Source organism: Corvus kubaryi, unplaced genomic scaffold (assembly GCF_017639235.1).
Source record: "Corvus kubaryi isolate FWS band 111438036 unplaced genomic scaffold, C.kubaryi_AGA036_p1.0 split1-37296, whole genome shotgun sequence".
In the NCBI taxonomy this organism is placed as follows: domain Eukaryota; kingdom Metazoa; phylum Chordata; class Aves; order Passeriformes; family Corvidae; genus Corvus; species Corvus kubaryi.
In genome coordinates, this window is record NW_024582075.1 from 20100962 (window position 1) to 20127835 (window position 26874).

Sequence of the window (26874 nt, forward strand, 5' to 3'; positions counted from 1 at the left end):
TTAACAGCTGATGGGGATGGTAATAGAATACACTGCAACCCAGGACAGGGACAAATATTTTCATAGAAATAATTGATGGAAAGTAAATTTAATGGAATACAGGAGTCGTAACAACTGGAATTAGAAGTTCTGCAGAAGGCAATTATTTCCTGTAGTGACCTATAGTGAGTGAGTTTATATACAGGTACCCATAATACCAAGTATCAATTTCTTAGCATCTAAGTTCCCAAAGGTTTGATGACCAGCTGCATTAAAAATACAGACTTTCCTAATGACATTCCCCATAGTGTATGCATACATATTGCAGATGCACCAGAACAATGTAGATATGAAAAAAATTTCTACGGGTAAATTAAGCTGAAACTCCTACATAACTGTACAAAAATTAAGTTTGACAAAGACATCTCTTCCAAAATGAATCATGCAGTAAAATTAAACTCTTACTTAACATTTGTTAAAGAAGGCTTTTGCAGTTTTCTGAATTCTAACTTAACAATTCTCAAAAAGAAAAAAAAGTACAGTTTCATACAGACAGTAAGGTTAGTGGAACCATACACTTCTTCAAAACTCCAGTTATATGCTACTTAGTCTCTGAAATCAGCATTACAATCAATCCTCAGTGATGAATTCTGGAAGTATCCTGAAAAGCTCCATTTCCTTTCCTTTCCTCTTCCATCACAACAGTTTTGGCTATGGTCTAGAAAAAGCACTTAAATACAACAAGGAAATATGTAATACATGGGAACAACAGCCAATTAAAAAGAAAACAGAAGACACAGAAAAGGCTTATTTTGTCCTGTATTTTCCAGGTTCTTGATGAAAGCATTTACATTTTTAAAAATATTTCTGGTAAGTACTTTGGGAGATCCCACCACACTTGAAACTGGAAGTGCAACTTCCAAGCTTCGTGAACCAAGTCTAAGAAATACCTTAGGACTAAGTGAATTGTCAACAAGTAGAAAGTGTAAACACTAGAATACTTCAGTCAGAAAACATGAAAAGGTCTAAGAAGAACGCAATTTAAATGCATACACAACTTCCTCCAGGCCAGAACTATCAGATTTCTCAAACAGCAAGACTTTCATGAGTTCTTCACATTTGCTGCATGGATACAGTGAGTACAATAACTATTTCATTTATGATAAGAATAAAAATCCAAATTCTGCTCATTATAACAGTGAAAAGGACAGCAAAAAAGCACTAAAATTATGGTAAGTGAGAATCAGTAACAGTATTGTCTTAACCATTCCACAGCCATAGTACTTGGGAAAACCATAGGGGGACATCCCTAAGTGGAAAAGCACTGAACTCCACCAAACTCCTAAAGCAGGTAACACTTATAATAACCTGTTAAAAAAATCTCAGTTCCAAATATTTAAATAATGCAGCTGTTTCAACAGAATTTTGTAGTGACATTGACTCTAAACAGAGAATAGGAAATTCCAGCTTGACAAGCTTGCATTAGTATTTGTGTGAATTAAGTGTAACTCAGAGAATCATGAAAAGCTGCTAAAGAATTATAACATGACTAAGAACTTCCATTCACATACACTTAAATAACTCTTCTTGCAATTTTCTGCTTAGAAAAGAGCATAAAATACCTGTCTTGTACCAATGATACCATTCATTTTAATTTTCATCAGTGAAAAAATTGAAACATACTTACATTTTTCCTTACTGCTGTTACTGTTATGTACAAAATCTCCATCAGGACGTACTGTAGGGAAATCATCTTCATCATCTTCTACCACTAGATTTGAGAGAGTGTATTACAGGAGTGAGAAAGCTTTTCTAGTTCTTTGGTGTGCATGAAAGAATTAAGAGCATCTTCACGGCTAGCTAGCACTTTTTCCTATAACAACAGTCATGAACCCTCCCTCCCTTTTTGGTTTTTTTTCTTTTTGACCCAAGACCACTACCAATGTAAATGTCAGTTAACAGCAGAATCTAACATTGCTCAGCATTGAAGTTTAGCACTCAATTCTCTGGCAAGAGCGACATATTTTGGTGTTACAAGTAGGAGCCATGATTCAGTAGCTATCTAATCTTCTACACCGGAAAGCTAAAAAAAAAGTGGAATTGCACTTCTCTGGTGTTTTATTACTACCAAAAGTTTCACACTGCCAGAACAAACACAGAGATGAATATAAATGCCTCAGCAGAGTGCACAGATATGGTGACAAGCTGTACTCTGATATAAGCAATTCAGAGATATGTAGACATCCACACCGTAGTCTAGTATGGTCTCAACTGTGCATTCAGTGCTCTATTTCCAGCCAATATGTCTCAGAAGCATTACTTAAGGCAGCACTTCTGACTTTTTCAAAACAGTGTATTGTTTCTATCAAAACTAATATCCCATTTGGTTTTCAAAATAACAGGTAAGAGACAGCAATAAACTGAATTCACGAGGGTTAGCAATTGGTATTCTATAAAAAAACACTTCTAAAAAGCATTGCTTTTGTACAGTTGACAGCTACAGGTTAACATCAAGCAGATTTTTACGCAAATCTGAATGCTAAAGTAAAAATAGTTAACATGTTTATGCATTTATGCAAATGATTGGTCCTTTACTAAAGTAAATTTAAGATACATATTTTATTTACATGACATTAAATTTTACTGTAACTGTATCAAGCTGTTTCCGAGCTAAAAAGCTACATTCTGTGAACGGAAGAGTTTTCAGTTACAGTGTTACCTTTATCCCTCTGGAGTTCATCTTTGGAAACTGCATCTGCACAAGCATCGAAGTATTTCTGTAAAGTATCAACTTGTCTACATAAAATGTCTCTAAAGGTTTCCATTTCTGCAAGCTTCTCACGTAAGCTATGGCCCTTCTGAAAACACAAAAGGAAAAAGCCTGGAATGTTTCTACATACTCAACAATAGCTTGATTCATTAAAATTAAAATTTAATTTAAAAATATATTTCTGCAGCTATGAAGAGAAATTGAAGTACATTAAGGGCATTTTAGATACCAGCAATTATGAAATACCGTTAAATGTCAGAAGAAACCATATCCAAAGTATTTCTTACTCATTTTGTCACTGGTCTCAATGTTTCCTCTTGACTCTATCTGCTACTTCAGAGCACTCCACAAAAGCTTATTAAAAATGGGATCTTACATGCTACCAGCTTTATACATATTTGCCTGAAAGCAGTCAGCTCTAGTTTAAGATCTTTGTTCCGATTCTTATTCCCTTTTCTTGTGTTGTTCCTCTTCTGCTCTCCCAGAAGTACAGCACACCCAGTTCATATATTAAATATTCATATGGATGACACAAGGAAAGCCATAATTTGTCAACCAGTATTATATCATATTTATTAAGCTATAGAATTAGTGTTTGTTTTCATTTGGAGCCCAGGATATTCTGGTGAGTAAACCAGAAAAAGTTAATGAACGCACACACAAGTTTCATTTTCTTGCCACAGAAGATGACACCACAGTTTAAAAGGGATGACTGCACAGAGGCACAAGAGAGCTTACTGTATCACCTGTTCACCATCATATGATGGACCACTGTTATTTAAACTAAATATTTTGCATTTTTTCTATAATTATGTGAATGAGTCTTCACATGTTACTTCTTTTCCAGTTGCACATTATTTACGCACAAATACTAGGAAAACTTTTTGCACCAACCTTGAATGAAGAGGTGGATGTTGCAGAGTATCCACTTGCTCCAGAGACAAGAGACACCATGGAGCCATGGCGTCGCAAACTTGACTCTGATCCATAGCCAGATTCAGTCTAAAAAGCAAACCACACAAAAAGCTTGAGGCCTTTGATAAAATAGAAATAATGAAAACAAGATTAACATCATTTTCTCTGAAACACACCCATTTGTTTTTTGCAGTAGAGGTTTAAATAACTCAAACTGTGCCTGCACCTAAGATGTTGATGCAGTATCTGTAAAGTTATTATAAACTTATTTTTTATTATCAAATTGATTTGTAAAATAATTTGTTACCTACAATGAATTATGTGCCCCCGAAAGGACACAGCAATATATATTTAATGGTTAAAAAAAGGCAGAGTGTTTCATTATTTTGGTTTACGTAATTCCTAAGAAGTAACTTTCACACAGCCTATTAAAAAACTTACATTACTCTACGATTAATTGGGGGATTAACATGGTTCAGCCCCAAGACAATCAGCTTCAGTCAATCCTTCCAATCACACAAATAGTACCACTTTCTTTTTAAAAGCAACAAAATAGATATCAAGGAAAATCAGACTATTACTTCTATCAAGTTTTTTGAAAGAGGTAAATTATTTTTTTACTGAGAACAAAGGTCTACATAAAACAAGGTAAGACACTGAAAGTAAGAGAGGATACAATAACAGTAATTAACTAAACAATGAAAAAAGAAAAACATCTCTTGATTAGAGTAACATTTAAAAGATCTAAAAATAGAGTTTGACAAATTTCCTCACAAGTCAAACAGAAGCAGATACTGAGAAACTGGAGGAAAATAAATTTGTCTAAATGTTAATGTAAATGACATGTGCATGGCAAAGGAGATGAAAAATCCTGATAGAGAATATAAACAATAAACAGATGGCTCAGAATAATACATGAAACACTGTTAGTAGATAAGCTTGATCAAGTAGACAGAGATAACTGTGAAGAACTTTTGACAGAAATAAATTCTGCAGTAGTACCAAAACTCAAATGGGGTGAGGAAAGGGGAGACAAAACAAATGGTATAGAACAAGAAGAAACAATAAAATTCCAGTTGTTGCACATTTTATGGAAAAACTGGAAGTTGTATAGGCCTCAGGAAGGCAGGAGAGCATGGATAAGTTAAAAAGCAGAGAAAGGTAAGTGTTGATGTGGTGGTTAAGAATTTGGACAAAGTGGGACAAAGTATGTATGTCTGAGCTACAAGTAAGAGTTTAGGCATACAACTGCTTTGTTTCAAAATCATATAATAAGAATAAATCTGAAAAGAACGTTTTACAAGAGTCACCCAACACTTTGAAACATTTCTTTTAAAACTTCCTTTAACCACAAATACAAAAAGACTTCACTGTTTAATCAGTACCTTCAATATTTATTTAAGCATATACTACAGATCTTAAGATGATCCAATATGCTTTCATTATAGTCAGTTTGACAATGAAGATTCATTTAATTTTCTCTGTCAGCTGTACACACTAGGAAAGATGATAAAATTTCATTTCAATAGGATATGGCTTAAAGAGCAGATCAATTTTAAAATGAAGCCAAAATAGCAATCTCATTGAGGTCAGAGTATTTTAACTAAGGTTAGCAAGTGTTTTCTGATTTTCTCCAGTAAGTGAGAAAGACACACCTATGCCAGACCTTGTTTTAAAAGCTTAGGAAGTGAAATTTCTGGATTTCTTTATCTGAGATTTAGTCAAAGCCACACCTTAATAGTCCTACTTTAGAACTTCCAAGAATAGATGTAAACTTACAAGTAGAAAATCTGATGCTTTATATTCTACATCTGAATTAAATCCTTTTCTTCCAATATTATGCATACAGTCAATGCTCTGCTAATTTAGTTCACAAAATAAAAGCTGAAGGTGAAAAAAAAAACCTCCAACCCTTCTTTCCATATCAATACGTAAGCTTCATTTTTTAAGGTACCTTTTCAGCAGCATATTTATTTGTCTGTCATTTATGCTTGTGATTATTAATTCCACTAAACAATTTATCCACGCTACAGAATCATACACACAACAGCATACACGATTATATGGATACAGCTATCAGCTTGCAAAGTCTACCATAATAAATAAAAAGGTGCAACATAGGTAACTATTTGCTATTGAGAAGCAAATTCAGCAGACATGAAGATCAGACTGAACAGTACACAATATGAATCGAAAGCATGTGCATTTACAGACCATGTTCACAAAACTGTGTCAGACATTTACGTTCAAATAGCCAAGAGGAAAAAAAAAAATTACATTGAGAACACTTACTACAAGAACCAGAAAATAAGTACTCATTTCTAACTGATACACAGACAAGCCATCCCGCTCACAGCAGACATATGCAGGCAGATGAACACAAACAAAGCAAGCATGAATCATGCAAAGCCCCACCATTCTACTACCGCAACATCTAAACGAGAGCAGGTCACTGCCGCATTTATGTCTTGCAAAGCAGATCATCATTAACTATTCACTGCAGAAATAATCAATTACATTGAGAAGAGGAATGCAGGCACAAGTTTCTTCTGTTAATACAAATTTATTTTCCCAAGATAAAAATTAGAAAAGCAGGTAGAGTTCATATGATAGAAACCAACAGTCTCTGCTTGAAAACAAAATTACTTGTAGAAGTCATATCACTTCATACCATCAAGCACTAACACTAAATTGCCATACTCAGTAAAAAGATGCAGTTCTTTGAAATTTCATGCATACATCACAGCTTCAAAGCTACATTAAAACTGGCATTTGATAGTATTTGCAACACCTTCAGCTTTCTAAGGCAATGCACAAAATCCATTAATCCTTTTGTTACAACAGACAAGAGGAAAAAGCCACATGATCCAAAGCTTCATGTGATCCTTTAACTGGAGCAGATCAGCATATCAGCAACATCAGAAAAGCTGCTTTCAATAAAAAAAAAAATCAATAAAAAAAGGTAAGTATTTGCAGAATCATATTGCAGATCTCTTGTTACTGCTCACACTGATCCTTAAGTGGAAAACAATACCCTTGAGCAAAGCACAGACTCACAGCAAAGTTCTCCCACTTAAAAAATCGAATGAAGCAAATTATTCTCACATCTTCAAGGAATTATTTTGATTATGTCTCAATTTAGTGCCTGTGAAGCACTTCAGTGTAGGTTTGTCCAAGGCAGATATATTCAGTTAGCATTATAAATTATTTATTATTTTACATAACAAAAGCAGCAGGCAGCTCCTCCCTCTAAGGCATACAGCTCACCCTAGAAGATGATGAAACAGATATTAGGACACAGTGACTCTAATCTCATTCTCTACAGTAGTTGTGAAAAATCCCACCAAACATCCAAGAGATCAAGCCACAGTATCTTATGAAAAAACCCAGAATACATGAAAAAGTAGTAACACAAAGGAGCTGGAAGGTACTATGAAAGGCTTGGTGGAAAATAAGCAGATAAGATCTGTAAAATGACTATGTTCCAAAGGCGATTTTTAGACTAGCTGGAAGTGCTTCAGCAAGATGGGTTAGTTCTAGGATGAGCCAAGGCAGGGCTACCCTAGAAAATGACTGCAGACAGTAAGAACACAACAGACACTACAGGCAGGGCAGTATAGGATGCATTTCTGAGGACTGAAGTTAAAGATACAATTATCATGTGACTGTAGGTCTGATTTTTCAATTATTCTGAAGCTGCTGACAATGGAAATTTAAGGTTGCAAAACCAAGCTGGTAGTTAGCAGGAAGGCAGAGATAGAAATTCCACAATCCAGGTCAGAGCAGCTGGATGATGATCCCCCACCCACAGCCCTCCCAAGCACAGTGCACATGACTACTTAAAAGGAAAGAGCTTCTAATATGACCTTTCTTGCAACTGCAAAAACAGGGAAAGACATTGTAGACATAACTTTCCTCCAGCAGTGATACATGTTGCAATTCCACAGTAAATACGCATATTATGTGTACAGAAGGAAATCCCAGGGATTCCAAGTTGAAAAATAAGTATAAAAATAAAATTCTTCACTGAGCAAAAGTACCAAAACCCAAGCTGACAATAACTGCAACGCTTAGTGGACTTAGTAATAAAACTAAAGCAGCTTGTACTGCTGGATCACGAGACTATAAGCAAGACTGGGAGAGGCTACACTCATTCCTCCCATGAATCTGGGCTGTCTGGAGAGGGACAGGTAAGGTCTGTATCATCATACAAAACTAATAAACTCCGTTCTATTAGACAGTGGCAGAAAAAGCACTGACGTTTTGGCCTCAGCTCCCAATGCACTGAAGTAAGTATTCTTACTAGTTTTCATGCTTTGAAAGCTAGTGGGAATAGTTGCAGATTTTAAAGAATTAATTAATTCCATTACATATTGTCTGATCTTGGTTTAAGGCTAGGCCTTGTGCAACTGTGCCTTTAAAAATAGGAACAGTTCTGATCCCAACTGAAAGCACTAGTCACATTATTCTTTTTAGCAGTTACACAAAATTGCGTAATAGTTATATTAAATATTATTACATCATCAGGATGCGTAAAATTCAAAAGGGAGTGTTGCCAGGGTTAATGCATAAGTGCCAGCTAAGGCAGATGAGCCAGGAGGCAGTAGAAAAGCTGCTGCAGGCGTCTGAGCACCGGCTCTCCCATGGAGCATCCACTAGGTGGAGGGAAAGCCCGTGCCTTGCAGGCACTGAGCACACAGGGATATAACCCAGCCCGTCTCAACAGCGGGACACAGCAAGGAGGACTAAGCCACACACCGTGTTCACAGTTAACAGGCATTTAGGCAATCTTACCTATCCTTCAAAACGGCAGGGAAGGAGTGATTGCTTCTTCCTCCAATTGTTGCTTTAGGTTTATTTTTTAACCTAAGGTAGTTAAGTATTATATTAATATTGCCTCTGTAGAACTAGAAAAACACATCCACCATCTGTATTATGGTGAAGAATCTTGCGCTAAAGACCATAATGGAATTTTGAAAGAGCATGGTTAAACAGCAATGGAGGAAAAGGTACTTGCTGCAAGCCTGAGCCTGTTCTGGATATGGACTTGAGAGGCTTACACTTTGCTTAATCAGAATAAACATTTTATTAACAAGAAACCCTAGGATTCAAAGTACACGTGCAGGCAAAGTTCGTACTTGCACTAAAAGAAATGGAGTATAAAAAGCTTTACAGCAACACAGAACACATATATCAACAGATAAATATGCTTAGCTTCTTGTCAATAAGAAGAAAAACTGCCAAAGCAAATGCTCCTGCAAAACCCTTGCAAAACCCTTTGCTCCATAAAGTCCCTTGTTCATCTAGTGCAATTAGCAGGTATCTTGTCACTACTAAACTCAGATGGTTTTTTTCCCCTCCACTCAATCCTTAAAAATTCATTTAGCCATCAGAATAGAAATATCTATCAAGTGGCTGGCATACCCCTGAGTATGAAATACACTCCAAGCTTTGGAGGATAAAAAAAGTTGGAATTGTCAAATTCCATAATATATTTGATTTAGAATTCAAGGAAAACTATCTTACACCCATGAGAATATGTGAGAACACGGGCTGTTTAAACTGCAATCTCCTAACAGTAATTTGGGAAAAAACAGGGACAAAGAAAGGTTCACTTTTAATACGCTGCTTGTTTTGCATCTCACACCCTATTAAATCTAACACAATTTTCTTCATATTCAAAACCTATTACCTATTCTTATTTCCTTCTTGCTGTAGACCTTATCAGCTCTCAACACCTACTTCCCTCAAAAACAACAGAGGCTCACTGCACCTCTTATACATTTGAACAAAAAAGTTATATGAAATAAGGGACTCCAAGACACACAACTTTTTGTTATGTTCCTGATACAGCTTCAGATTCCTGAAATTGACCAGGGTTGAAAATTCATAAAAACCTTTGACTTCTATTAAGTCAAAACCATGTTTGTTTAAAAACAAAGCCCAGTCTGGTTTACAAGCTCCTCATGCATCAGCATTCTGCCGTCAGTAGAAGCTTTACCTGCATTTCTAATCATACATCAATTGGACAACGTAAAGATTCCATACGTTAAGCGCAAACTATCTAGGCAATAATTCTGTCCAACGGTAATTTTCCTTTTAAACAAAAGATGAACATATTGGATATAAAGTATCAGAGTTCTGAAGGCATAATTCTCTACAGACAAACTCAACTATTCTGCATGATAGGCAGAAAAAAATCAGAATTATTAAGGTTGGAAAAGACTTCCAAGATGATCAAGTCCAACCTTTGACCTAACACCACCATGCCAACTAGACCGTTACACTAAGTGCCACATCCAAACTTTTACTGAATGCCTCCAGGGATGGTGGCTCCGTTACTTTCCTGGGCAGCCCATTCCAATACCTGACCACCCTTCCAGTGAAAAAATTCTTCCTGATGTCCAACCTGCAGAGCCTTCCTACTCTCCAGCAGATCAACACTCCCACCCAGGTTGTCACCGGCAAACTGAGTGAGGGTGTCCTTGATCCCCTCATCCAGATCATCCGTAACGATATGAAACAGAACTGGCTGCAATGCTGAGCCCTGGTTAACAGCAGTGGTGACCGGCCACCAGCTGGGTGTAACTCCATCCACCACCACACTCGGGTCTTGACCACCCTGACAGTTTTTTACCCAGTGAACAGTGCACCCGTCCAAGCCATAGGCTGCCAGTTTCTCCAGGATAATGCTATGAGAAATGGCGTCAAAGGCTTTAGTGAAGTCTAGATAGACAACATCCACAGTCTTTCCCTTAGCCACTAAGCAGGCGACCCTATCATAAAAGGAGATCAGGCTGGTTGGGCAGGACCTGCCTTTCACAAATCCATGCTGGCTGGGCCTGATGCCCTGGTTGTCCTGTGTGTGCCAGTCATCACACTCAAGATACTCTGTTCTATGACCTTCCCCAGCACTGAGGTCACCAAGGTCAGGCTGACAGGCCGTAGTTCCCCAGATCCTCATTTTGACCCTTCTTGAAGGTGGGCACCACATTTTCAAACTTAGAGTAATCTGAGACATCCCTGGTTAACTAGAATTGATGATAAGTGATGCAGAGTGGCTTGGAAAGCTTTTTCATCAGCTCACTCAGTCCCCTTGGGCAAATCTCACTTGGCCCCATAGACTTGTGAGTGTCTAAGTGACACAGCAGGCCACATCCTCCTGAGTTACAGGAAATCTATTCTGATCCCCATTCCTGGTTCAGCAGCTTGGGGGCTGCTGGCCCTGAAAATATTTGGTCTTTCTGTTAAAGACTGAGACAAAGAAAGCATTAAGTACCTCATCCTTTTCCTCATCCTTGGTGACACTGTTCCCCATCCTCATATCCAATAGAGGATGCAGATTTTCCTTGGTCCTCCTTTTTTTGTTAATGTATTTGTAAAAACATCTGATCTTATACAGCAGTGACCAGACTGAGTTCTAGCTAAGCTTTTCCCCTTCTAATTAACATTTTTCTCTATGTGACTTACCAACATCCTTGTACTCTTCCTGAGGTGCCTGCCCCAACTTACATAGGAAGTAACTTACATAGGAAACTTACTTGCAAGATCTTAAGTCAAATGAAGCTGGTGAAGGGTCTGGAGCACAAGTCTGATGAGTGGCTGAGGGAGTTGGGGTAGCTCAATCTGGATAAAAGGAGGCTCAGAGGAGATGTTATCACTCTCTACAGCTACCTGAAAGGAGGCTGTAGTGAGATGGGTGTCAGTCTCTTATTCCAAGTAGCAAGTGACAGGACAAGCAGAAATGGCTGCCAAGTTGCAGCAGGGGAAATTTAGTTTAGACATTATGAAATTTTTTTCATGGAAAGGGTTGTAAAGCACTAGAACGTACTGCTCAGGGAAGTGGTGGAGTCAACACACCTGAAAGTGTTAAAAAATGTGTGGATATGGCACTTGAGGACATGGTTTAGTGGTAAACATGGTGGTGGTGCTGGGTTCACAACTGAATGTGGAAATATTAAAGGTCTTTTTCAATCTTAGCAATTCTATGAAACACTTGATACACAATGGCTGTAAAGTTACACGAAAACAGTTTTTTTACAAAGAATAGCACGACATGATTCTATAATTCCCATTTTAGTTTATGGGTTAAGAACAAGTCTAACATCACATAAAACAAAATGCTAAAGGGATAAATTATCTGAATACATTCAATGTTTAGACATAAGACCTAGCCTCAGATAAAGAACGGCAAAGATATGCATATAAAGCAGATCCCACATCAAAAAACTTCATAAACAAACTTAGATTATGCTAAGAGTTTTGTATATTTCATGTAAAAGACACATTTGGATATCTAAAAGGATAAAAATTCAGGTAATTTCCAAAACCTTGGTGAATCACCAGTTCAAAACATGAGAGTATGTCCTCCTGTCACAAGGTTTCACAGTCTCTGTGGTCAGGACTGGGAAAATTAAGTTGTCATAAACTCATATTACTTTTGTGTTAGTACCAGTTCATCTGTTTAACCGCCCCAAATCAGTGTCGTGTGCGACCACTAGAGGGAAATAGCGAAAAGGAAACAGATACGGCTGGAGGTTACTATTGGTCAAAGACCAACAATAACCCTTACCCTGTTTCTGCTTCAGTCCCTGGACGTAGAAACCTCCTTTTCATGGTAGACAATTAAAACCAGACCAGTTTTACCTTTAGCCTTTATAATTACATTTGAGACACACTGCTTAGTGAAGATAAAGTTTTCCACACAGTATGCAAGTAGTAACAATGACATTTAGTGCTGAATGGATGACAGCAAATTAGAAATTGTAATAGAGATTAAAGAAATTATTCTGAAGTTCTATTCTATTCACACTTCTCAGCCAGTTCAAAACAGTGAACCAACTAAGAACACATTCATTTTCAGTTAAGATTGTCCAAAGACATAGTACAAATCAATCTAACAAATGTTCTGGCTCAGATTTTTTAGAACTTCATCTAACAAGAAGTAGTTGGGCTCCATACGATTTAACTTTAAAAAAAACTTAATACTTGACACGGAGAAAATTGGGCACATCTGTCTCAAGCACCATGTCCAAGTAGAAGACTTTTCTTTACATTCAGCTGTTCTCGCATTAGTCTACAAACACACAGCTCGTCATGAAAAGTAGTTTTACATACCAGCCAGAAGAACAGGCACAGGATTTCTTCATATACACGTTATACATTAAGTAGGCCCTCACCAAACTGGTTTTCCCTGTACGTATGCACACTTCGGGAAGCATCAGAAGAAACAAACTTTTAGTTAAAGCCTACCAAACCCATTAAAAGTAATGAAGTAATATATAGACATATTTCATCTGAAATAAGTTATTTACTCTATTCATAACACTTAAGTTTATACAGGCTTACTTAGGAGTTTGTAAAACTGTTTTATGAAATGCAATTTTCAGAAAACTCATATTTGAAAATTAAAATATTAACTGATATTATATACAATATTAACAAACGCATCAGTAAAGACATTAAACTCAGCCAATACAAAAACAACCTCCACACTATTATTGTTCATTGATGCAAAAAGAAACAGACTGTTTTTATTTGCTGAAAGCCAACACCCACTGTGTAATAGGAAAAACAACTTCAAGTATGGCACAGGTGTCTACAGTAAACTGACCTACCCTGTCCTTGAAGGAAAGATCTGGAAACTGTTTGGAAAACGGCTCACAAAAGGCTGCTTCTAGTACATTAGAAGAAAGCAAATCAAAGGATCTATGCCTTAAAATGTTCAGGACTTTGAAGATAAATGTTATCATGGGTTTTACACAGAACTGTAACACTGTTGGTCCTTATTAGGCTGTGCACTAAGCTTTGGGACACCATTTTGGTCATACTTTTCTTTCCAGAGGGGTAGAAAGTATGAACAAGATAAAGGGTGCCAGCGCAGCACTGGTACCAACATGAAAACCTCCCTGCGATAAGCATTAGCTAGAGAATAGTATAATAAAATAGGCACCAAACTGCTTGTATTAACTCAAGTCTTCTACAGTAACTAAATCATCCTATTTCATGACAGCATGTTTGTTTTGTACAAGCTGTAGAGCCCTTTCTGTAGGAACTTGTGCCTTAATCAGGCAACTGCAGAAACACATTCAGTATGTCGGTCATCGATTATTTTGTAGACCCATATTTTCTAAATACTGCTGAACTCCAATCCCATTGTTGGTTTTCTCACAACAGTGTACCCAGAATAATTCATCGTGAGAAAGCTACACATGCGTTAAGAGCTGACAAACTGAAACACTAATGTTATTGCCTGCAGAGTAACAGTGTGTATGGGAGTGTGACATAAGACTTCAGGAGAATGGCCATATTCCTGCTGTTAACTGCTTTGAACTGCAACACATTAAAAGCTGACTTCACCCCATTGTGAAGTGAGGGGAGGGAAACTCCCACCTGACAGTAGGTAAGGTGTTGTTTCCTGACCATTCTGCATGGCAGTGACAAAATGTGTATTCTGTCAGCAGATCTTCATAATCTGACAGATCTGCTTATAGCCCGGTTCAGACATTGAAAAAGCAGCAGCCATAAAAATGGCAAAAGCGAAGCTATTGTATCTACATCCAAAACCACTCCAGACTCAAATCTGCCTCACAGTTGAGAACAGTAAAGAAAAATGGCAGATTTGCTGTGTAACACAGGGCTCTTACATCAAGACAGTGCAAATCAACAAGGAGGGCGGAGAACCTGTCCAGTCTAGTGTAACACAAGTTTTTCTCCTAAATGCAGCCTCAGATCCACATATTTCAGACTTTCTTCCCATACGACCAAGTTCAAACTCATAATGGAGCATGTTTTTTACTCCAGGTTCTGTCTACTCACTCAGGTGGATACTCCAAGAGAGACTACGTATCACTAGCACTGCCAGCTGAACACTCTCCATCTGTTGAAGATGTGTCTAGCCAGCATGATGGCCTCTTTTCAAGAACTAAAACACAAACAAGTCCAGTAACTCTCTGAAGGTCAATTAGATATACTTGCAAAAAACTTAAGTCCTACGTATTGTTTGATTAGATTATGGGAGCTATAGTCTAAGTAGCTGTTATCTTTGCACTTTTCTTGGCGTTTTGCAAAACTAGCAGGTTTACCTAACAGATTTCCTCAAACTCACTAAACACATGAATTATATATTTTCTGTTTAGCCTTGCTTAGTATTTTTGGGGAGAGGTAGAAATAAGCATGGAAATAAGTACATGCTGCACTTTTTGAACTGCACAAGAGTAAAGCAAAACGTGAAGGAAACAGAATTTAACCAGACCTTTTATTTACATCTGAAAGTCTGAGAACCAGCAAATTGAGGCAAAAAAACTTCATCTTGTTAAAAAAGAACTGTTTCAGGACAGAGGAATTCTGTTGGGGTTTTAGTTTAGTCTTAGTTTTTTTTTCTGTTAAAGGAATTTTCTCCTATATGCATGTTGCTAGGGGACAAATAGCCGTACTTAAGAAAGACAAAAAGGGGAGTGGGGCAGGCCTGGCTACTCCTTTGTCTACACCTGGGTGTGGGGGCAGTTCACTCTGAGCGTCCGGAGAGAGAAGCTGCAGAGAAAGGAGCTGCTGCTTCTTTCTTTCGGCCGTTCTTTCTTCCTGCTGGAAACAACGCCGGGACCCCAAAAGCCGCTTTCCCTGCCCTGCTGGAGACCGAGCTGTGGCTGCCCTGCCCCGCTGCTGCTTCGAGCTTTCGCTGCGCTGTAGCCCTGCTTGCCCTGCCTGCCTGGGCCTCCGTGGGGTTCTCCCATCTGGATACATCTCGTCTGCCACCCGGGATTTGTGCTCGTCCCTGCCGTTCCAGCCTGCTGTTCCCGAGGGTCCGGCCGGACACCGGGATCGGCTGCCCAGGGGTTTGTGAAGCCTTTGTCCCATCCCTTCCCGGGATCCCAGGCCGCCGGTGCCGCGTGCTCCCCGAGCTCGCTCCGGAGCGCCCCCTGCAGCCGCGGGGGAACCATCGCACCTGCCCTGCTCACCGGGAGCCGCCAGCGCCCCTGCCGGCTGCGAGCGGAACTGCACCCGAGGGGAAAGGGCCCGACAGCCGAGAGGGCTGGGGCTGGGTTTGTGCTTCTGTCTGCTGTTACTGCCGCAGTTATTGCTGTTTGTTTGCCTTGTTATACACACAGAGATATATAATAGTAAAGAACTGTTATTCCTATTTCCCACATCTTTGCCTAAAGGCCCTTAATTTCAAAATATAATAACTCAGAGGGAAAGGGGTTATATCTGCCACTTCAAGGGAGGCTTCTGCCTTCCTTAGCAGACGCCTGTCTTTCAAAACCAAGACAAATTCTTTTGCTGGGAAGCAGAAAATATTATAACACAAGCAAGGACGAGTTAACTGCTATATAAGAAATGTGCTTTACCATAGAATCAGAATGACTAGGATGCAAGATCTCTAGTACCACCTCCTGCTCAGAACATGCCCATTTACATACTCAGGCCTACACCCCACAAGGATGCATTCTTCAGAGAATTATAATATCTATTTTCAAAGCCAAAGCAATTGTTATGAAACGTAACTAGAACACACAGGCAAAGAAAGACTGGGTTGGTCAAAGTGAAACAATCTGCTTTGTTTATAATTCATCAAGTGTGTTGGGCTGGAATGGACAAAGCTTTAGTCCAGCTTTCAACAGTACTAACTGTAACTACTTGCTAATAAAGCTGCAATTTAACAGTTGCTGTTCGAACATGGGCCCAAGAACGGCAAAAGGGTGCCAAGACAGACAAAGAACTGTTGTCTTTTGTCCTGAAAGGGAAGTTTCAACAATTTGGAAGTGACAACATTTAGGTTTGCTGCAGCAAACACGCTTGTGTAGTCAACTGAAACTGCTGATTCACTGGCATTCCCCTAAAGTCTTCTGTCAGGAAATACACAGTTTTCAGCAATAAGTGCACTTAGCAAATTTAGCAACATCAAATGACATGCACTATCACATGTATATATGCTGATATATACAGCTGATACCAGCACTAAAATAATGGAATGTACAAGACATATCCAAGCTTAATTTTCCTCACTGAAATTTAATTCATATTTAATTCAATCGTAAAGAAAGAACCCTCTGTTTCTGACAGTAAAGGAATAATAACTTGAATAATTCATTTAATCTTTCCCTGAAGGTACAGCTTCTTACAACATTGACAAGTTTCAGTACCAGCATCATACTGTACATTAGGGCAAGTAATTCGTATCAGCTGAGAAGCCTCGAGTGTATTTGTTTGCTTAAACAAGCAATTTTACAGTAATACACAAATCCTCACAAATTATTCCAGGTTACCAAGGGGGTAAAAGGATGGACGCCTTTCTCTATTTGACACTCCATTCCCCCAGTTTTCTAATGCCTATGTTCATATCAGGCAGTATGGGATATTTAAACACCAGCAGTTAAATATTAAACCCCTTCTTCCTCACCTACTATTTAAAATATATATGCTCAAGAGCAGGACTTTTGTTTCCTCTGCAGTCAGTCTGTACACAGATGACATTAAAATAACAGCAAATGCATATTTTCATGCTTGATCTGTTTTCAGAGGGAAAAAGGATGTTTCTGCTGACCTACAGTGAAAATTATATTGGAAGAATTACCTTAAGGGGTTCCGATAAATGCCAAGGACATTAGATTAAAAGAGCAGGTGCCCCAAGCCATGTCATGTTTTCAGAAGAATTCTGCCAGCTCTTTAGAGTCACATTAGCTTCTGAAGTTACTCTCTTTTTCAGGAATTTCACTGGATGGTGGTGGTGTGCGTGGCTCTCTCCAAAGAGCCAAAAGGTTACCTCTGTTCAATGTTACTACGTCTCAGTCTCATTGGTACTTGTGCACTCCACCCATGTGGCTGAGCACTCCTCCCTACAGCAAGAGGATTAACTACGATCTGTAAATATCACCTCACTGAGTTTCACTGTAATGAAAGCTCACTGAAGAAAAGCCTTTCTTTTAGAAAAGTTCTTTTAAAAAGCAAAAAAGACTGACTTTGGTAGATTGAGGCATACAGAGTATCCAAGATTTTTCTATTAAGCTGTTAATGCACAGTATTTTTTTGAGGTGATGAGTAATAATTCTGAGTAAGCAGCATACAGCATTTGGCAATTGCCAGCTTTTAACTAGTCACTACTTTTACACTGCAGCTCTCTACTTTCCGTTCTTGATACCAAGAGCGTACCCTTATCTGAAGGGGCATTTATCAAGCTTGACATAGGTCTGTCTCAATGAACAATACTGTTTTCAGGGAGACCTTGTAAAAACATGCTATCATTCTGCCGTGGAGAACTCAGACTCCTAAAGATAACTGCATGTAATTCTGCCAGTGACAAACTTTGACATTCCCCTTACTTCTATTAAATGAAAGTATACACTATCAAAATTATTTACCACAGTTTTTACAAAGTGAATTAATAACACTTTTGGCTTTACTACTGGAATCACACTTGTTTATAGCAGTAAGACTGGCTATTTACTGCATAGCCAGCTGCAAGTTGACTCTTCTAGAAATCACCTCAAGACTGAGCATTTGTCTTGAGACCAAGTTTACTTTAGCCATGTACATCACCCTTCGTTAAATAGCACTGCAAAAATGTTGACTGACATACTCTTAACAGCTTAGTGGAGCTGTAGTGTCACAAGCCTTTCACATTATTTGATACCGAGTTGGCAGTTTTCAAGTGTTTTCCTTCACACAGTATTGCACCCAAAAGGCAACGCTCTGCTAATCTGCAATTTGAACTGTAACTTTCAGGCATCCATTAGCTATTTCAGAACATTCTGGTTCACCAGCCTGGCTATGCAATTTACTTTAACCTTTCTGTGCATTTGAATCTTGAAACAATTAGCATATTTAGCTAATTTAAGGGAAAGACAGGAGTAAGCCATCTCAACTAAGTTCACTACCTTTTGGGGGCAGGGGCTTGAGAGGAGAGTTCAAGACCTCTACTAAGACTATGAAGACTACCTGTTAATGCTCTGACTAGATAGGAGAGAACAGTTTTTAATTAGGAACATACAGGTGATCACAGCTTTCATGGATACAAAGATTTAAAATTATCTTACTGCACATATATCTAAGTGCACATATATGTACAGCTCCAGATTCAGATAAACAGCTCCCAACAGAGTAACAGGCAAGCTCAGCTATGAACTGAGATAGATTAGATCATTTAGCAGTTTCTTCATGTAGACAGGTGCCCATACTTTACAAAGTACTAGAAGAAGCACGATCACTTAAGAAACTGAACCAAACCCACACAGCACAATAATTATTACCCAAAACAGCTGAGCTGGAAAGACTGAAGTTGACAGAAGAGCAGTATAAGCTTAACACTTATGTACACAGGAGAAAAATGGAGTTCAAAGCTTACTTGGTTACAGGAAATATGGTACTGTACACATACAGGATAGGTAATGATCTGCAGATAGTTCTAGAGACGAATCAGATTTAGTGGTTCTCAAGCTGGGTAACTTAAAAAAAACCTCATGGTGCTGTAAAATGGTAGCATACGAGATCCACGAAATAATCCTACATTCTATGCAACACATATAGGATCCTAGCGGGAATGCTGAGTTCTGTTTTGGTGCTACACTTCACGGAAAGATGAGGACTGAGTTTGGAACAGAGACATACAAGGTATCAGAAAGCTGTAAAAAACATCCACATGAACAACAACTGAGGAATGGGGAACTGGTCTAACAGAAAAAGACAAATTTTAAGTGTTTCAAAAATGAACAGAGTAACCTCTCTAGATTTACTGTAAGACTACTTAATAAAGGAGAACTCATATTTTATGAGGATGGCAAGAAATTCCTCTGACAGCAGAAACAGGCTAAAGTGCTTCCATAAGCCCTTACCATTACAACACTTCCCAATCTAACTTACAGTGAAACATAGCACCTGGATGCTATGTTTCACTGTGGATGGTAAAGGATGACTTTAGTTCATATTAGGGGAAGAATTACAATGAATTTTATGACGTTCCTTCAGGAGGGTACTTCAGTTTATTTCTTTGCTGATATCTATACCACTTAGATGTCACTGAAGAGCAAAAAGAAAAAGATGGTATTCACAATTGAAGGACGAATGAATTTGAAAAGCTAGACAGGGTGCCCAGACTTGAGACAGCCACATCCTTCTCCTATGTATTTCCCACTCTACCTAAGGTTCTGGCCAAAATCCAATAAAAATAAGCTTATTGCTGCCAAGTTCAGAAGTCCGTGCTTGAACATATTTTGTTATTTAGTTATCAAGGAGCAGTTTTGCAAACACTTCAAATTCAGCTTTGCTGGGAGATGTCAAATGTGAATACACAAGAACTTAAGTTACATATTTAACGTCAACATACAGCAGTGACAGAACAGCAACAAAAACACATCTAAGTTCCTGCATAAGCTTGAGCAATAGTTCATGGCTTTTTAGTTTCAAACTAGTACAGGGTGTTTTTGCAACACCTTTAAGCGTGTGTCTCTGCCACTCATCAGCAACTTGCCTACACATTTCAGTCTTTTAAACAGGTAAATGGGCTTTTAAAATAGCTTTTAACAGTTTAATATAGATATCTGAATGCTGTCCTCCAGCCTCCTCTCAGGCAAGCTGCACTACTGCTGCAAGCCAGAGCCTCACAACGCCACAGTGACAGTGGGTGACTAGCTTCTGGAGCAAAATGCATTACCACAGAAACGGTAAGAGTGTATGCTACACAATCCATGTCAGCATCAAACAGAAACATTTAAGACTTTGTTGTGTGCTGCAGAGCATTAGACAAAAGAACAAGGAAATTCAAATCAGGTTAATAGGAAACAACAGCTGACATCAAGATTACTTAAGAAACTTGTTTCAACTCTTAGGACATGAATATCAACACAGGCAAAAGGAGGCCTCATCATCACACTCCTAACAATCCTCATTATGTACTTGATAAATAAAACCAAAGTTGAACAATATATATCTACTCCCCTATATCCCATGCTTTCCTTCATCTGCACTGTTGCTTCCACTTATGTCAGTCTTATTTTTGAATGGGTACAGGTGAAATTACGGCCAGAGGAACTAGTATTAGTAAGAAACACCAAAAAATTAAAATACTAGGGAGCCACATTCTCTTTCCTTTTCAGACCTCAGCAACAACTGCTGAGGAAGCAAATACTTTAAAAGTCACACATTACTGAAACAGCTGAATGCCAGGAGAGGAAGTAGATGGGGATATGGCAACAGAGACTGCTCCTATTGCTCCCTCCTATAGGATGTATCTGAAGTTACACTGCTGGAAAGTTTTTATTTTAAAATAATTAACAAGACTGTATTTATAATTAACAGTCACTCATCAATATTAGAATATTTACCATTGCTAGAAATTGACAGTGACTAGTTGTCAACAATATAGTAAGCTGATTAAAAAAGAATAGATTTATAAAGGTCATAACATAAAAAGAGACTTCTGAAGACTATTTGCAGCATTTCACTATGCACTTAAATACAGTCTACACAAACATCTTGTTTCAGTAATTCCACAAAGGTCTGCCAGAAGACAGGAACACTAAATTTAATGTACAAAACTATTTACTGATAGCAGAAATTTATGCTTCTCATTTAATATCTATTTTTAAAGCTTCATACATTAATATGCTGAGTCAAAATGTTTCTGTATCATTCCTCTGCATATACTTTCCTATTCATTCTAATTATCTTACTAATACTAATTTCAGTCCAGATCAGCTTTGGAGTGATTTATTTGCATGTCTTTACTGCCATTATCAGTATACAAAATATAAATCAATTCTAGGGCAAGATTAGAGAGGTGTAAAAAAGGAGGAAACTGCCCTGCCTTCACAGCCTTCAATGTTACAGCTCTACTTAAAATTACTTAAAATTGCTGCGGGTAAGTTAAACATGTACTACCCTTCTGTACTGTTGATCACCTGAGCTCATATTTCACAAATTGAAACTGATAATGGTTTCTGATTAATGGGTCAAATTTTTTTGCTCTACCACCCACTGCTAGTAAAATATTACTTTGAGAAACTTACCTCTATTTGCATTTTTCAATGTTTTTTTAGAGCACCTAAAAAAAAAAATCTCATAGATCAATATTTACATACAGTATTCAAACAAAAGCTTGACTTTAAGTATAGTTAATGTGAAATTTCTTAAGGCATTAATAGGTTGAAGGAACAGGTAGATGCACTTGGGTCTCAGTCTGAAGCTGACACAATCAAATAACAAAACAAAAACCAGGAACTGAGAAACTTTGGGTGCTTATAACCAAGTCTGAAGTGAAATTTAAGGCTTCCTCTGAGTTTGATAAAAGTTACTCATGCAGAAGCTCTTATACTTAAGTTCATAAGAGAAATAACACAAAGATAAAAGGCAAATTAAATTTCTAAATACTTCAATATTTTACCTGAAATCTTTCACCCTGTTTATCCAGAAGCTGACTTGTATTACCAACAGATTTAAGCAATCTGACATTAACTCAACGTTTCAGAACAGGAACAACTAGAGCAGTTAGAGAGGGGGTCCATTAGCTCTGGGTAGGGTACTCTGTGATTACTTTGTTATTAAGATGCTTCTCAAGTGCACAACATTGTGGTGCTCTGGTTTTAGCCACCGGGAGTTCTGCTTTTGAATGGTTTTGCAGTCCTGTTAGACTAGCAAAAGCCCACCTGTACCCCTTGTCCTCTCAACCTGGCTGCCTTTTCTGCTCCAACATCACAATTACTGTTATTAGCAATATTTTTCAATGTGTAACAGCACATTCAGTAATTCTTTTAGAACAGTACATTGACAAGGAAAAACAAAATATGCAGATGACCGTAACACTGAAACTAATGACTCTTATAGATAAGGTAACTGCTAGCTTTTGTCGCTTACTTGGGAAAAAGGAACTCCATTTTATGTAGTGATTTTTCTTAAAATTTCAGGCTGCTGATGCTTTTAGTTTTGAAGTTTCTCACAACAATATCCTGAAGTGCCCATATTGACTGCAACCAAAATTATGCTCTTTTAAGTTTGCTCTACAGTTTTCTAAATTAACTTGTGAACTAGGACCAACAGTCAGAAAATAACCACCTCACAAGTAAATATCTCAATTCTAGCTTACTGGTGTGAAAATATATCAGAGTTTAACAAGTGAAATGAATCAAACATTTCGTTTTAATAAATGAAATGAATCAAGTTAATAATTACTTAACTTTTTCTTAAATTTGAATTTAACAGACCACCAAATCCAGTGTTTTGGTTTTTTTCCACCATTTTAACTAGGTCTGCACTTAAACAATGCAAAAAATGGTATCCAAAACATCTTATTTGGTTTGACAACTGGTATTTTAAGAAACAAGTTGTAGTATACAAAGAATTGCACAAAATTAGAATTACTTAAAAGCTAAACTATCTTTGTCCCCAAGGTTGCCATGTCTCCTCCCTTTTTTAGCAAAAAAAAAGCTAAAAAAAAGAGATGTTTTACTCTTCTTGATGTTTTTGTATACCCCTATTCTAACTAGCTAACACCTTCCCCAGTATCTAATCAAGAGTAAAAACAATAAAGCAGTAGTCACCCCTCAGTCAAAAAATTTTGACTGAGGGAGACAGGCCACCTTCATTTAAGGGGGACAGGTCCCTTCATCCCAGAAAAGGGACAGATGTCAATTAGGTTTGGAAAATAGCTACCTGATGCCTTTCACAGTCAAACTTTGAGATTCATGCCTCCTGCTCTAGATATAAATGCCTTGTACATCATCACTTCAAAATGAAAAAGAAAACCTACCTAGTCCTGATGCCTTAAGAGGCCCCCAAGAAACGGAGACTAGACAGGAGTAAAGGAATAAAAGTAGGTATTTATTTGAAAGGCCTTCAAAGTACCCCCTGGGGAGCCAGAGGCTATTGCCAAAATGGATCCCAAGATGGACCCCAGGTCACGAGTTCTTCACACCTTTATAGGTTTGGTTCATTTGCATATCAGGGTTAATTCTCCAATTAAAGCTTCAGTTCAATGATGGAATTTCCCCTCCACTCGCCCCCCTTAGAAGCTCTTTGGATTATACTTTTAGGTCTAGGACAGTCTGGGTGACCTTGGAGAGCAGGCCCGGAGAGGCTTTGTTATGTCTACCCAGCACAAGTGGGCAGAAATTAGCAAGCCACAAGAAACTTCAGAGTTACACACACTAGACACAGGATTTGAAAAATATAAAAGTTAAAACCTAAGGCATCAGTCCCTACATGCCAACTTGTTGGATATCTAGGTATCTCTCTGAAAAATTTCCAGTTTTAAACAGCAAAATCAGATATTGTAAGAAGTTCAGCAAGACTTAAAACAGTATTTTGGTTTGACAAACAAAAGATTTTGCAAATACAAGACCAAAAAAACTATCTATTTTGCTGAGGAGCCACGAAGTCAATAATGAAGACATGAAGAGTCCGTGTGCAAAAAATAAAAACTATGATGGAACAAAATGGGACAAACCTTAACTGATGTAGTTTCTCATGAAGTATTAATTTCGAAATAAATTCTCATCAGGTTCTCAAGTAGAAGATTAATATTACAAGAAATCATTATATGGATCTCAGGAGTTCATTTGCTCAAAATAAGCTTACTTATACAGATGTTTCTCACAACAAACAGCAATTCACTCCCCTCACTTTCTCACAGCACTGAGCTAACAACCTTTAAGCCAGTTTATCTAGTATTAGGTTAGAAATTCCAAACTACATTTTGAAACCATGGGAGAGACCTGGAGGAGGCAGTCTTTCAAATTATTATTAAGAGAGTAGCTTTCGAAATACGTCAGCACTGTGGTGCTCAAGTACCATCAATGTTTAGACACCAGAGAAACACCAGATCAATACATTTAATGAAAAGTTTAAGTAGAAGAACAGACTCCTGGTTACACGTGAACTATTTCCTCGTTTGCCTCACTGATGGCTTTATAGTAGTTTTAGATGTATCATTCCTCCAGTTCAGGGCCATGAATAAACATTTTAGAGCGATACTTGAAACACTTAATGGGGTAAAGATCCAGGACCTCAATACAAGAAAAGAAAAATACAATTATAACCCCCTCTGCAAATTCTAATGGTTTTTATGTTTGAACATTAGCTGTTTTACATTTCTCAGACATCAGCTACTAATTGGTTCTGCTAAGCATGAAGTTTTTCTAGGTCTGCTTATACTCATATTTAATATAAAATTAATTTTAAATCAGTGTTCCCTCTGTTTGGAGCACAATGAAACACAGTCAAAGTTTCGGTCTGTTTTTCTTACTCCGAAGATCAACAACCTTGTGACATGCTACTTTAAATCTCACAAACACCCTTTTGTTAGCAAATAGCTTAAGCAGCCTACCAAAACTACCTACCCACTCAGTAAGCAACAAAGAACTTCAAAAACAAACAAAAAAAGTACTTTATGTAGCAGTAGACTAATGTTAATAAAAATAACTGTTTAGTACAGGAAATAATTTCCTCTCTTGATTTTATTCAAACTATTATATGTCAAAACACATTTCACCCGGAAGGAACAGCTTTTTAAGGAACTTTTTCTTGAGGTTTAGTAACCGGACCAGAAAGTTCCTTCAGAAAATGCCAGAGTAAGCAATACAAATCAGAACTTTTCAGTGCAATGAGATATTTTGCCCATCTTCTCCCACCCTCAGTCAAGTTTTTGGTTATAAAACTTGCATGAGCCAAAATAAATTAAAGGATGGATGAAGAGTTACTTAAAACTAAGGCTCACTTAAGTGTTGTCCATACAAACTTGAACAAAAAATGGAACTAACTTCCAGACTCCACGAATTTTTTTTTTTTTTCAGATCCTATCAAAGTTATATTGGAAAAATGTACTGTTTCTTAAATATTTTCCATACAAACTTATATAAAAATTACAGGACATAGCAGTAACCCCTCAATGAAAATACAGAAACAAGGCATTTGGAGACATATTCTTCAAGAACCACTTATAATAACCTGAGTGAAGACTGGATTTGGACACTTCTGTGTTGTGTTTAACTGTATCGAACACCTATTCATGTAAATACAGCACTTTTCCAATGTTTCTGGTGATAAGATTACTGTATATTTTTCTAAGATCAGCTAGAAGAACAGATGCACCTCTATACCTACAACAGTTATCACACAAAACTACTACTATTATGAAGGCAACGGAATATTGCACTGGAAAGAAGATGTTAGTAACTCTGATATTCCATTATATACTTTCAACTTGAGTCTAACCTATTATTACAAGACTGCAGTAACTTCTGCTGTTTTCCTTGCTTTGTCTTGATCATGACATTCATGATATTTAGTTGCATAATACAAAAAGGATGCTTTTAAATAATGTATTGCTTTAACTACTGAATGTTTTGATGGTTTATTTAGAAGTGATGTGCCATAATATTTTCTACTCCATTTAAGAATGAAAATAACTGCTATTTGCCTTAAATATTGCAAGAACTAGAGAGCAAAAAGGAGTATGAAAGAAACTGAAAAATGTCAAATAGCCATGAAACTGCAAACTACACATACTGAAAAAGCCGTAAGATTTGGAACAGTCAAGCCCAGTGTTATTATCTTAGATGCAAGATGCAAACTGAACTGTTTCTTGTCAGTTCAGCATATACAAGACTTATTACCACTTCCTACTTCTAGACATACTTTTCTTCTGTTTCTACAACATTCCAAAACATCCTCACTCTTTAAAAAATAAGCTGAAAATAACTTTATTAAAATAATGAGAAACGCTCTCATTAACTCTATCCCTATAATAATTCTAAATACAGGGAAAAAAATGGGTAGTGGAAATAACCAACCCTTCATTCTACTCCTTGAAGCATAAAGGCAGAGATCTGGTACAATTTATTTATTTAAATAACTACCAAAATCTTGCAAAGCATGGAAGTTTAAACTGTCCAAACTTAAATCAATGCTAAGATATTATTTTTTTTAAGTGGAAAAACTGTATAATTAGCCAGGCATCCTTACAAAGGGAGGTCACTTTTGGAACGCTAGAACTTGTACTCCTCAATACTCATTCATGATCTGAAAAGGAGGTTGAATAAGACAACTTAATCTTACCAATAATACCAGACCAACAAAGCAAAATAAACAGATACCTCATTACAGGGGCTGAGCACTAATGGAGGTAAGAAAATCAGTGTTGAAAAACACAAGATTTTTTTTTTTTTTAAAAACAGTTCAGAGAAACAATTCCAAATTAACACTTAAAATGGCAAACTCTAAACTAC

At 37.5% G+C, this 26874-nt stretch overlaps 1 protein-coding gene across 6 annotated transcripts in view; it reads right to left on the reverse strand.

The window, feature by feature from the left end:
* CERT1 (ceramide transporter 1) overlaps positions 1-26874 on the reverse strand; it is an 81024-nt gene that overhangs the window by 27204 nt on the left and 26946 nt on the right. For 3 of the 6 annotated variants that reach the window (XM_042013112.1, XM_042013111.1, XM_042013110.1), the window contains exons 4-6: positions 3644-3751; positions 2699-2837; positions 1667-1750 (exon numbers count right to left, since the gene is read on the reverse strand). In XM_042013112.1, coding sequence (XP_041869046.1) covers positions 1667-1750; positions 2699-2837; positions 3644-3751 — 331 coding nt within the window. Of the gene's footprint in view, positions 1-1666; positions 1751-2698; positions 2838-3643; positions 3752-6079; positions 6164-6455; positions 6674-21663; positions 21691-26874 lie in introns of those variants that run through there. The other 3 variants (XM_042013115.1, XM_042013114.1, XM_042013113.1) reach the window with 3 other exon arrangements.